General features: G+C 38.4%; 1 protein-coding gene across 3 annotated transcripts in view; it reads right to left on the bottom strand.

Moving 5' to 3' along the window:
* The window catches only part of POLD3 (DNA polymerase delta 3, accessory subunit), a 42,731-nt gene that overhangs the window by 6,572 nt on the left and 22,084 nt on the right, over positions 1 to 14,075 (bottom strand). For all 3 annotated transcript variants that reach the window (XM_087433453.1, XM_087433452.1, XM_004433991.3), the window contains 4 exons: positions 13,253 to 13,325; positions 9,619 to 9,784; positions 7,073 to 7,179; positions 1,304 to 1,416 (listed from right to left, as the gene is read on the bottom strand). In XM_087433453.1, coding sequence (XP_087289579.1) covers positions 1,304 to 1,416; positions 7,073 to 7,179; positions 9,619 to 9,784; positions 13,253 to 13,325 — 459 coding nt within the window. The remainder of the gene's footprint in view (positions 1 to 1,303; positions 1,417 to 7,072; positions 7,180 to 9,618; positions 9,785 to 13,252; positions 13,326 to 14,075) is intronic.

Here is a 14,075-nt window from a genome sequence, read left to right as displayed (position 1 = left end):
AGACAAGTTATGCTCATTGTATGTGCAGGCTCGATATTTTGTTGTTTGTGAGAAGAAAAGTAGCATGTTGAGCAAAGAACTGTGTTCATTCAGTCAACAAACTCTTGCTGGGAAATGCAGGTACCATGGCTAAAAAGACCAATAGGACAAGGAGCTTAGGGGAGGAGACGGACAAGGAGAACAGACCATTGCAATCCACTGTACTAAGGGTTTTTTTTTTGTTTTTTTTTTTTGTGTGAGGAGGATTAGCCCTGAGCTAACATCCGATGCCAATCCTCCCCTTTTTTCTTGAGGAAGACCGGCCCTGGGCTAACATCCGATGCCAATCCTCCCCTGCTTTATATGGGACACCGCCACAGCATGGTCTAGCAAGCGGTGCATCGGTGCGTGCCCGGGATCCGAACCTGTGAACCCCGGGCCACGGCAGCAGAGCGCACACACTTCACAGCTGCGCCACCAGGCCGGCCCCGTGTACTAAGGGCTTTAATGGAGGGCTGTAGCAGGTATTATGGGAGCACATAGGGAAGCCCCTAAACCAGACCAGAGGTTTCCACAGCATCTGCCCTTGCTTTAGACACATGCAATTTGAGCCTTAACACTGCAACACTACAACCATCTAATTTAGTCTCAAACAGGTATCACTGATACAAATTTCCTTTTCTCTCCACTGGTCTTTCATCCCATTTTCTCTTCAGCTAATGAGAAAATTAGTGCAAAATTTAAAGGACAGTCTTAACACAACAAATTAAGGAAAACTAATAGTCAAAAAGGAAAAAAAACTTGTCAGCACCCATCTTCTCAACTCTTCATTATCTATACTAATAGATGTAGCCAAGATGTAGCTTAAGACCATTCAAAACTATACTTTCCCATTTGTTGCCAGCTTTTCTCATCTAGCCCCTTTCCAGAAGAGCTTCTGAAGAGCAACAAATCTGTATAAGTTGTTTGTTCTGCTCTATCTTTCACACACTTTGCTCTGATGCAGGCAAGACCTCATTTTGCACAATTCCACCAGGAGTTGAATAGCATAGCAGCCCCGATAGTGGAGGTCATGAAAAACAAAACAGCTCCCAGGATTGACCTCTGCCACCTTGCTGAGACCACGTCCTACAGCTGAACTCGCACTTCAGGTGAGAAGAGAGGGAGTGCCCATTCTGTACTACCTATGGGAGAGCAGAATGAGACAAGGGCCATCTGCTGGCATTTGTGAAGTCTACAGCAGCGAACTGGTTTAGCATAGTAGTTCTGGCTCCTTGGGCGATAAAGGAGACATGGACAGGCAACCATCCCAGTAAAGTTGTACCTTGACAGAAGGAGGCTCTGGCTCAGTCTTCGGCACTGGTTCAGGAGATGGAGAAGCAGCGGGAGGTGGGGATGGTGACTCAGCTTCATAAGCCCCAGGAGAGTCTGGCATGACTGAAATAACGAAAGCAGCTGAGATAAGAGAACTACAGCACTATCTGGTACACCACCTTCTCCACTGGCTCTCTAAACTTCTGTGTCCAGCAAAGGGCATTTTGCAAGCAGTAATTCATGACAACCAAGGACTCTGCAGTTATATATCTTTAAATATATATATATATATATATTTAAAATACATGTTTTATTAATTTTATGCAAAGAAAATCAGAGAATCAAAAATTATTCGAGCTGGAATGTACCTTAGAGACCATCTTAGCTAAATTTTTTATTTTACAGATAAGTCAGGGTATGAAGTTGTTTTATAAATATCCACTGATCATCTACCACGGGTCATATATTTCACTTACATTGTTTCACTTTATCCTCACAAAGAGACAAGTATTATTATTTGCACATTAGAGTTGAGTTAACAGAGGCTCAGAGAGGTTAACTTACCAAGGTCACAGAGCTTGCAGGTGAGGAAGGAGGTTTTAAATCAAAGTCAATCTGATTCCACAGCCTCCCTATTCCCACTATCCCATGCTGCCTTACCATTGAGGGCCAGACATTTTCTCTTAAGATCAAGTAAGTGGAGATAATCCTCAGATTATACCAATTGTTCCATGCCAGAGTCTTTGTGACTCTTCTGAGGATTATTTGCAATCTCCTGAGATGTTTGTTAGACTGAAATTTTCCAGCTGATGTTAAGAGCATAAACTTTGGGGGGGAAATCATCTTTGAAATGATGATCACAATTATAGCTCTAACAATTAAGACTTCCTTAATATGTTGTATGGGAACTACTTCTAGTGATTGCCCCACTGATGAAGCATGTTTTGCTACAGTGAGATTAGCAGGAAAGAAATACAGCTATGGAAGTGGTACCACTCAAGAAGAGAGCATCACCAGAGGGATCCCATCATTTCTGAATAGTTCCGGAAATAGTGGTCTTAGTATAAGGCCCATGAGAGGGGAAATGAAAATCCTCAGCTGACCTATTGCTTAATCACGACAAAGAAACTGCTGGTCAAGGGACTGGGTAGCTGCTTAGCCTCACCTGCTCCCTGCATCTCCTGGCTGTATTCAAATTCTTAGCACAAGTCTTGGATCTGACATTCTCCCAACTGATTAGGTCAGTGTTAAAAATTATGACAGTGGAGGGTTCAAGGCCAAACGACCTGAAGAGGTGAAACAGAACAAGAGCCAGAATGAAACAATAAATTACGCACTTCAAGTATGAAATGGGCCCCAAAACTTTATAAGCTCTGGGAAATGAGAGACAGAAACATAAAAGGAAAGTGGTCCAGCTATTAACCCAGCTCTGGGAGGCTAGAACATGATGGGAGCTGAAGAAAGCAAGAGCAAAGTCAAACCACAGAGCCAAGCACCCATTTTTCTGAAGGTATAGTTATTAAGAAAGCTGTGTCACAATGTGTTACAGTGGTAGGAGGAAAGTTTATACAGTGAGAAAGCCAAAGAAAAGAAATTTTGAGTACTCACAGTAATAAATTTAGTAGTTCTTATTCTATTTCCAGTTCTGTAACCACTTGACTTAACCACAGAAAACACTTAATCCCAGTCCCACCCTCTAACTGCACTGTGTGGAACTGTTCATCTAGAGTCCCCCTCCAGACTCTAAGCTCCAGAGAGGCAGAGGCACCACCATTTCCCTGGCATTGAACACAGAGTAACAATAATTTTTTCTTAAATAAAGGAAAACAATCATTTTCTGAACTAAATTTGGGATGAGGGGCTTCTAGGTCATGAAGATTCAACACATACTTCTCTCTCCCTTCCACATACCCCCAAAAGGAAACACTATAATGATAACAAAGGAATGAAATGTTGTAACCCCCCGTAACAGGGAAGAGAACAGAAGAGGAGCCAAGAGCTCTTGATGAATAAGAAATTTCAACAAATCCCTGGAAAGTGGTAGGCAGATGGGGAAAAAGTTGACAAGAGAAGCATCGGTCTGTTAGATGAGTCAGTTAGGAGAGGTTACTATATATCATAAAACTTCTATTTTATCTGATTTTTGAAATTGTGTATTTGTATTTCTTTAAAAAAATTTTTTTTTTTTTTTGGTGAGGAAGATTAGCCCTGAGCTAACATCTGTTGCCAATCCTCCTCTTTTTGCTGAGGAAGACTGGCCCTGGGCTAACATCTGTGCCCACCTTCCTCTACTTTATATGGGACGCTGCCACAACATGGCTTGATAAGCGGTGCATAGGTCCACACCCGGGATCCGAACCTGTGAACCCCAGGCCACTGAAGCAGAGTGCACGAACTTAACCACTATGCCACTGCGCCGGCCCCTAAAATTTTTTTTTAAATAAAATATTTTAAGAAGGGAAGGACAGGGAAAACAAATAGAGTTTTCTGGGCTTTACAAACACTAATCATTCATTCTCATAATCCCACAAAAGCACTATTACTATTATTTCTGTTTTATATAACTGAGGTTCAGAGATTAAAAAAAAAAAACAAAACCTTGCCCACATTCATAAGCTAGAATCCATGTCTGTCTGCCAAGCATTTATTATCAAGCCAAGCATTCTCCCTCAATATATTTTTAGTGACATAAACGTAAGAAATGTTTGATGCATTGGTGTATTTTAAATATATTTGTAACAAATTTCCAACTCTTCAGAGGAAAGGTACTCAAGTAGTGAAATATCACTTATCCCAGGAAAGCAACCTTTGTTGGAGCAGAAGAAGAGCTGTGGTAAAACTAATTTTAGGAATCCAGCAATGTAACCACTGTTTATCAGCGAGTTTTCTGGCAGAGATGGGTAATTAGAATTCCTGGAAATCATTCACAGCTTCCTAGGAAATTTTTTTAAACTACCTATCTTAACCTGAAAAGGGGTCATTTCCTTAACATTCTCCATAAGCAACTTACAAGGACTGAAAATGTTAGCAAAGACTTAAACATATCTTCTTTTATATCAAAAGAAATATGAAACTATTTCTTCCTAGCAATGAAGATATTACTCTTAATGTTCTTTCTGGGTCTGGTTTTTTCTTGCTTTACAAAGAGAGTATGTAGAACCGCTAAAGGTGCTTATGACTCTGCCAGCGAGAAAGAGAAAGGAACGGTCCTTTGGGTAGAGAGTTAAGGATACGAAGTTGAAGGGAATTTTCTGAGAGAAGGTACTGGCGAGTATATTTACTACTGTTCAACATCTACTGAACACCTCAATAGCAAAAGTGAGGTGAATAATAAGAAAACCTACTATGTGTCAAGCACTGTCCTGGCACTTGACACGTTATCTTATTTGATGTTCATAAAAAGCCTACACAGTTTGTAATAACATCCCCATTTTAGGGATGAGGAAACAAGGTACTGAAGAAGTTATCTGCCTAAAGTCACACAGTAAGCGACAGAGGGAAGATTTAACCCAGGTCTGTATGACTCCAAAGTCCTTGCCATTTCCTCCACCCCTGCTGCTCATCTCCTAACTTCTAGCTGAAGACAGTATATTGAACTAATAGCACATATTCAGTGCAACAGAAATAATAGGTTAGAGATTGTGTGAAGGTTTAAAATAAAATCTCACTGGCTTTGAGACAAAGAAAAAATTTAGGAATAAAATGGCAAAGGTTTATAAATTTAGATGCCAAAAATTATCTTTGCCAGAGAAAAAATCTGAGAGCCTCTGCTCTATATCATCTGTTATTATAGGTTGTCTGCCTCTATCACATTTCTTCTCACTCCTTTCCAAACTAAATAACCCCACTCATATTTCCAATCACCCACGAGTATTATTTTTGTGGGCTAAGGATCACAACTACAGAGAATATTTCAGAAGTATGTAATGAGTACTCAATCAACCACAGTAATTCCTTAACTTAGAGCTGACTCCTTCACTAATACCAGAGTACCTAGTTTACCTTTTTAATGTACATTAGGCTGATGGCATCAAAGACTTTTCCAAAATCTTCCCCAATTTCTTTTCCTGCTTGGAAATAGGGAAGACTGTTCCAATTAGCACATATTCCTAAGTTACTTCCTAATTATTTTCCTGCATTTTTGCATGGAGTTGCCTCTATTTCCTCAACTCTTAACTGGTCAGAATGTTCCTTGATGGTTCCTGTTTCATCCACACACTTGGGAATCTTCCTTTCAGTAGTCTTGGTCAAGGCATTTTGGTAAATGACATGGAACGGGTATAGAGCAACTATCCCTACTCATTCCAAAGAGTCATTAAAAACCCTAACTCCATGGAGGAGTCAAAGATGTACCTTCATCAGAGACATATTCAACTTCCTTGCACAGTTTCTTAAGTCAATTAATTTCTTTTGCCTTACTGTCATCTCTATAGAGAATTTGCTTTTTCACTCACTTGTACAGTTAAGCTAATACCCCCTTTTGGGGGGTGACTCTGTTCCTACTTTCAGTTCTTCTTACAGCTGTTTCTGCTAAGAGTTGAGTCTAACAGTTTAGTTCTGTCCTTCAACAGCACAGCAGCTTCCTTTTTCTGCATTCATTATTCTTCTTTAATCCCTTTCAGCATCAGTTTGTTTGCTTTTGTCTACGTACCTCTATGTGATGCTAAATTGCCTTGGACAAGAGTTCTGCGTGCCATTACCTAAAATGTTGTATACTCATTATGCCATGAATTCATGGAGAATAGATTACAGCAGCTCAAGTTTTCCACCATTGGTTCTCAAAGCAGGCTTTTCAGGGTACAAGTTGTCTGGCATATCAGTTCAACCTAGGTATCTTTCTCCTAAGCCTCCTTCTCTTTCTATACACTTTCATTTACATGATTTGGGAAGAGATCTTTGCTCTTAGAATACCTGATATTCTTTTAAAAGGCACACTAACTTTCCAGGTGAGAATCTTGTCCTTATTCTGTTTGCTTACCTTACAAGAGTGCCCACAACCTAAAACTGGAAGGGTCCATGGTGTCATTCCCTTTCAACAATGACAGACACTGTAGATTCTTCATCTTAGCATGGTTTTACTTATATGGTACAAAACACCACCAATACCCTTGATGCCTACAATGTCACCTGTTTTAAAGCATTCACATGAAGGTAGCCAAAAGAATATCTCCATTTTATTTTTTAAAAAAGAAAAGGTCTTTGATAATACATACAATAATAACTCTTATTCTCTTTCACTCTGTTTTTTGGGCAAATTACCAGAAGATCATGGATCTGGTCAAACAGTTAAAGTAGATTTTAAACAGAAATAGGTGCTATGTCTCTCAAAGCTAGGATTACTACTGTCGTTGTGACCCATAATAAATTACTTTTTAGCTCCTTGAGCATAATAAGAATCTACCCCTGCTATGAAGTGAATGTTTGTGTTCCCCCAAAATTCCTATGTCGAAGCCCTAATCCCCAATGTGATGGTGGGGCCTTTTGAGAGGTAGAGCCCTCATGAATGAGGTTAGTTTAGTGCCCTTAAAAAAGACACGAGAGAGATAATTTCTCTCTCTGCCACGTGAGGATACAGCAAGAATGTAGGTCCTGCAAATCAGGAAGAAAGCTCTCACGAGGAAACTGAATCTGCTGGTGCCTTGATTTCGGACTTCTCACCCTCCAGAACTGTGAGGAATAAATTCTGTTGTTTAAGGCACCCAGTCTATGGTATTTCTGTTGTAGCAGCCTGAACCGACTGACACAATCCCACTAGCCAAAAATTAATAGCAATGCATACCTTCATCCTCACTGCTATCAGACTCAGGAAGTTGGATTCTTCTCCTCTTTTTCTTTATGTTTTCAGTTTCTTTTGTCTCATCATCAGATAACTCGACTTGCTTCCCCCTGTGGCCATCCAGGAATAATTTAAGCATGTTACACAAAATAAAAATATAAGTATTCATATGCTACTATGGGTCTTGCTTCATAACTCACAGTCTTAATTCCAGAGTGTAGAAAAGAAGAGTTCAAGTAGACCAATAAGGATTCTTTTTCAAGATACTCTGCTAACCTACCACAACGAGGTCACTTCATGAGGTAACCAGAATAGAAGTTTTCTCTAGCTCTCTAAAGACCCCCCTTGTAAGCCACCACCAGGTTACCAAGAATTTTTCCAAATTCCTTCTTACTTCCCCTATTGTCCTTTCAATCATTCAACAAGCATTAAATAAGCAGCTACTACCTACATACAAGGTTTTTTGCTAAACACTCAGATGCATAGATCAAGAAAATACTGTTTTCAAGAAGGTCTGGCAGGAAAAACAGATATAAATACCACTAACTGTAATACAATGTGATAAATTTTACTGGGCAAATAAAATGTTACGGGACATGGGTCTTACTTGAAAACTTTAAAAGCTAAATAGGAGTTCATCAGATAAAAAAGGGAGACACATTTTAAAGAGAAAGAACAATAACAACAAAGGCATAGACTATAAGAGCTTAAGGTGATTCAAATAACAATAAAAAAACTAGACTCCATCTTGACGTTATTTAGCTCCTCTGTTTGGATACTCCATCACACTACTCATTTGATCAACAACTAATTTTTCAAGGGCCTACTGTGTGTTAGTGACACAAATAGGTACAAGACGTAGTTTTTGCTTTCAAGAACTTTATTTCTACATAACTAAATATAATTTATTTTTCTACCATAAGCTAGAAAAAGAACAAATTAAACCCAAAATAAGTAGAAGGAAATAATAAAGATAGGAGCAGAAATCAGTGAAATAGAAAATTAACAAAGCTAAAAGTCATTTTTGGGGAAAAGATTAATAAAATTAATAAGACTTTTATAAAACTGATAAAAAAGAGAAAAATATATATTACTAATATTAGAAATGAAAGAATGAAATGTTATAACTACAAATTACCAAAGAATAAGGCTATATTATCAACAACTTTATGCCAATAAACTCAACAACTTAGATGAAATAAATTCCTTTAAAAACACAAACATAACTGACCCCCCCCAAAATAAGAAAATTTGAATAGCTCTATTTAAAGAAATCAAATTCATAATAAAAACTTTCCCACAAAGAAAACTCTAGGCCCGGATTCACCGGTGAATTTTATCCAACTTTTAAGAAAGAAATAATATATATCTTATACAAACTCTTTAGGAAAACAGAGGAGGAAACTCCTCCCAACTAATTTTATAAAATTAGCATAACTTTGACACTGAAATCTAACAGAGACATTACCAGAAAGGAAATAACTGATCTATAGCCCTCATAAGGGTAGAGGCAAAAAATCCCTAACATAATATCAACAAATTGAATCTAGCAATAAATAAAAAGCATAACACATCATGACCAAGTGGGATTTATCCCAAGAATGCAAGGTTGGTTTAACAAAAACCAATCAGTGTAATTCACCACAGTAACAGAAACACCACATGATCATCTCAATAAACGCAGAAAAAGCATCTGTCAAAATTCAACACCCATTCATAAAACCTCTCAGCAAACTAGGAATAGAAAAGAACTTCCCCCATCTGGTAAAGGGCATCTATTAAAAACATACAGTTCCCATCCTACTTAGTGGTGAAATGCTGAATGCATTCCTGGCAGTAACATCAACAATGAGTGTTGCGCCATGGTTGGGGACATTTTAATCCATCTATAGCACATGTTCCTAGGAGGTGAGGCCACCAAACAGAGCCTTGACCTTCTGAAACTTTAGCATTTTGTTGATGTTTTCTCCTAGAGTGGCCCCAACCTTGCCACAAAAGTCAAGTATTTCTGGGCCTATCAGTGCTGACAGTGTCCTTTAGAATTTCTTTCAACAGACTAATTCCTACCAACTATGAGGTAGCGTCTCAAATTCCTGGATCCATTTTTAATAGCTTGTGTGTGCTTTTTATTTTCTTTTCTAATTACATTTTACCACTTGAAAAATAAACCCATTGATATAAAAAGAAAACAAAGAACTTTTTCTCTTAAATTTCACTGGAAACAGTAACCTTCATTTGGCAATTTGAAGTGAAAAACAGGCACACTTATGCCATGTCCACAAATTTAAAATGAAGCAAAGGAGAAAAGACAATCAATTTAGATCAATGGGGCCCAAAAAACTGGCTTTGGTCTCTGAATCACCTCAACTGGCTGATTCCATAGTTCCACTTCACCAGATAAGCTATTAAGCTCCTCTCTCCATGTGTCCCTAAGGCAGTAAGTAGGATTTAGTGCTGAACTGAAAACTGCCTGCTGTCAATAAGCCCAAACAGACCTTTTCACCCCCAGCAGAGGCACTCTTCCCCTACCAGCAACAAAATTTTCCTACCTTTTTTTTTCCTTCTGCTGCATCTTAACAGGCTCTGCTTTTTTGCTGGATTTCTTCAGGCCTGCAGGGGCTGCCAGCTTTGGTTCAGTGACAGACACTGGAGGTTGCTCCACTAATTTTTCTTCTTTCACTGCTTGTTCTGAATCCAAATTGACTTTAAGTTTACCTACAAATAAAGTATAGCAGGCGATATATAACCTCATCGTGCAATATTAATCCATCATTCCTTTGACAGTCTACTAAGTGCCAGGAAATATGTTAGGAGCAGGGGATAAAGGGATAAAAAACAGGGAAAGAGGTAGTTCCTTGCAACATTTTAAGGCAACTGTTAAGGAAAATCTAATCACATTTTCTTATTACCTGAATGATCAAGTCACTTGTATAATCTGACTAATTAAAAGCAACTCCTTTTTATACTCAAAAAAATATGAAATACCTTTTCAAGCAAAGAAAGATAACAAACGACGACTTTTTAATTTTGTCACCAATGACGTAATTTTTTTACATATAAAGCATTAAGGTTTTTGTTATTGAGATATAATTCATATACCATAAAATTTACCCTTTTAAAGTGTACAATTCAGTGGCTTTTTTAATTGTGCAACCATCACCACTATCCAATTTTAGAACATTTTCATCACTTCAAAAAAAGAAACCCTATACCCACTAGCAGTCACCCCTCAACCCCAACCCAGCTCTTTATAACCACTAATCTACTTTCTGTCTCTATAGATTTGCCTATTCTGGATGTTTTGTATAACGCAATCATACAACATGTAGCCTTTTGTGCCTGGCTTCCTTCATCTTGCATAATGTTTCAAGGTTCATCCATGTTGTAGCATGTATCAGCACTTCATTTCTTCTTATGGCTAAATAATATTTCACTGTATGGATATATCACATTTTGTTTATCTACTCATCAGATGATGGACCTTTGGGTTGTTTCCACTTTTTGGCCATTATGAATAACGCTGCTATGAACAATTTGTGTACAAGCTTTTGTGTGGATATACAGTTTTTTTTGTTTGTTTGTTTGTTTGTTTGTTTTTTTTATTTTTTCCCCCCAAAGCCCCAGTGGATAGTTGTATGTCGTAGCTGCACATCCTTCTAGTTGCTGTATGCGGGACTCGGCCTCAGGATGAACGGAGAAGTGGTGCCTCGATGTGCACCCGGGATCCGAACCCGGGCCACCAGCATCACAGCGCGCGCACTTAACCACCAAGCCACAGGGCCGGCCCTGGATATACAGTTTTAATTCACTTGAGTAGATACCTAGGAAGTGGAAGTGGGTAACTGTGTTTAAGTTTTTGAAGTACTGCTACACTGTTTTTCAAAGTGAGCACATCATTTTACATTCCCCACAGCAATGTACAAGGGTTCGATTTCTCCACACCCTTGCCAACACTTGTTATTGTCCAGCATTAAGTTTTAAATGGTTCAAGTCCCCACAATCAACTCTCTTCATCCAACTCAAGCTTCATTTTCACTGCAATGATCTTGTCATGTGTCAAATACAATAAAAACATTCATAATTTTACTCTAAACATTCAGCATTGAAAAAACATCTGTTAAATCAGCTTTGTAAGCCACCCTTTTTATTAGGTGAATATTTAAATCTTTTATTTTATCCAGGGTTTCCCCTCCCTCTATTACATTCTATAACATCCTGTTATTCTCTGCCTAGCAATTACAATTATCAACTATTTTATTTTTCCTGTACTTGTCTCTCTCTCCCACTAGAATATAAGGGCCACAAAGGCAGAGACCTTGTTTGTCTACATTTTCTCCATTTTATCACCAGTGCATAATAGTGCCAAGCACACAGCACGTGCTCAATAAATATTTGCTAAATAAACACATGAATAAATACGAGTATACTTCCACAGTTTGACTGTTTTTTACAATTAGCAAATATTCATATCTTATGTATTTTAGAAATAATAATTTAAAAATTCACTGTTTTTTAAGGTTACAAATGTACACAAAAAACAACAAATAAACATGTGGGCCTCAACAAAGTTGCCAAGAAACCACACAATTTGATTGGATATAGCAGACTCGTACCAGTTATGCAGGCCAGTGACATTAGCATGATCTATTTTCACAGAAGTAGGGAGCCCTCCTTGGGCACTGTGCCTGCCAATAACATAAGTGTGCTTCCCAATAACCTGAAAGTAGCAAAATTTCCATATACTTTCAGAAACATAAAAGTGTTTTCTGATAGCTGTTATGACAAATAAAAAACTGTCCCCCCTAGGGGCAAGCCCGGTGGCGTAGTGGTTAAGTTTGCATGCCCCGCTTCAGTGGCCTGGGGTTCACATGTTCAGATCCTGGGCACGGACCTATGCACCACTCATCAAGCCATGCTATGGCAGTGTCCCATATACAAAGTAGAGGAAGATGGGCACAGATGTTAGCTCAGGGCCAATCTTCCTCAGCAAAAAGAGGAAGATTGGCAATGGATGTTAGCTCACGGCCAATCTTCCTCATCCAAAAAAAACAAAAAAAACCATCCCCCCAATCCTTCCCCCAACCACCAATTTGACCATCATAAAAAAGCAGAATTCTGACTAATTTTGCTTGCATAGGCATATAACAAAATGCTTCCCCACAAAATTTTTGTAAAACTGATGCTCCAAGAAAGTGTGCCATAATTATCCTGCGGCTCCTGCATTCTTCCTGGTATTCTGCCACATACCCTCAGGGGATGTGTACTTGATATGAGAAGTATGAAAATATGTGACTATTGGTTCTTTCTATATGAAAGAATTCTAATCTAAATAAAGGAGATTTGCTTTCTCAAAAAGTAAATATTTTTAAATAGCCATTACTACCTGGACCCTTCTAATTTAAACTGAGGTTTATCTAGTTCATTACTATGAGTAATCTGCAAAAATCACTAAAGAAAGGCAAAAGATTTGTTTTTGTAGCCCCCTGGGGAACAGAGGTAACAATGGTCACATCAGGCAAACAGACACCGGCATCCAAGATATTAACCTCAACACTATACTGCATAACCAGGCAGCCTCCCTTTTATTTTAATCACCCATTTTCAAGAGACCTATGAAACAAATATTTAATTCTCTTTTCAAGGCAGGAAGTAAAAATAGGAACAGTAAACTATCCTCCAAGAGATCTAAACTGAACCCAGCTCACCCTTAAAACTCAAGTGTTGGGGCCGGCCTGGTGGCGCAGCAGTTAAGTGCGTGCTCCACTTCAGCGGCCTGGGGTTTGCAGGTTCGGATCCCGGGCGCGCACTGACGCACCGCTTGTCAAGCCATGCTGTGGCGACGTCCCATATAAACTAGAGGAAGATGGGCATGGATATTAGCCCAGGGCCAATCTTCCTTAGCAAAAAAGGGGAGGATTGGCATCGGATGTTAGCTCAGGGCTAGTCTTCCTCACAAAAAAAACCCCAAAAAAGAAAAAAAACAAAACCTGAGTGTTCCAGCTGGAACTGGAACTTTTATCAATATATTGGTCAGTAGACTGCAAATTTATATTAGGATGCAGGAATGCCACACGGTAGTGTGTAGATGGTAAAAACTGGACAAGGTAGCTTTCACCTCAGATATAATAAGTTATTAATATTAACATTCACATATTAGTCAAAGAAAGGTAAAAAAATGCTTACTCATAGCAGCTTTTCCAAAAAAATTGCTCATCACATTCCCTTTCCCTGGTGCCTTGTTGCCTGCCGAAGATACCTAAAAGCACAGACAAGAAAACACACACGATTTTTTTCTAGTGTTTACGCTGCTCTTCAAGTAGTAGTTAAAAAAAAGTCTCTTCAATAGCAGAACACACCATCATGATGGTACGGTCTCTATATAATCATGCCAAAGTGTGTAAGCATTAGATATAAGAACAAATCCAGACCAGACAGATCTGGTGTTAATCTCATCTCCAAAGCTTAGTTTCTCATAGTTCTTATAAAATTATTATCCACTAATGTGTCTAAACTTTTTTCTTGAGTATATTTAAAAACTACTTAATTTGACAGAATTAAAACAGATCAGAGGGAGTATGGTACACAATGGGGAAAAATCTCCAAAAATTACATTTGTAATCATCAAAAGTGGATTTGAATGCTGGTTCTACCACTTAATAGCAATCTGACACGAAGGCAAATTACTTAACAAGTCTAGGCTTCCATTTTACCACATACAAAATGGAGATGATAGTATCTACCTCACAGAATTGAAAAGAAGATTTAAACAAAGATCAAACTATTGGTACACAATAGGAGTTCGATCAATGTTACTGTTTTCCCTCTACCTCTCCTCTCCTTTCCCAAAGTGGAAGCTTTAAACTGACAATGATGGTAATATTAGTAATAACAATAATTTTGCTTTTCTGGATTGTTTTTTAATAGTATCTTAATGAGACTTTCCTTAAGTCAATGCACTTAAGTTAGTTCAGATGACTGAGTAATAAAAAACTAAGGGAATAGCATG

The sequence above is a fragment of the Ceratotherium simum genome, chromosome 7 (genome assembly GCF_057802395.1).
Source record: "Ceratotherium simum simum isolate JZ-2026a chromosome 7, ASM5780239v1, whole genome shotgun sequence".
In the NCBI taxonomy this organism is placed as follows: Eukaryota; Metazoa; Chordata; class Mammalia; order Perissodactyla; family Rhinocerotidae; genus Ceratotherium; species Ceratotherium simum.
Note: the sequence above shows the minus strand (reverse complement) of the source record. Positions and strands in the feature narration are given on the sequence as shown.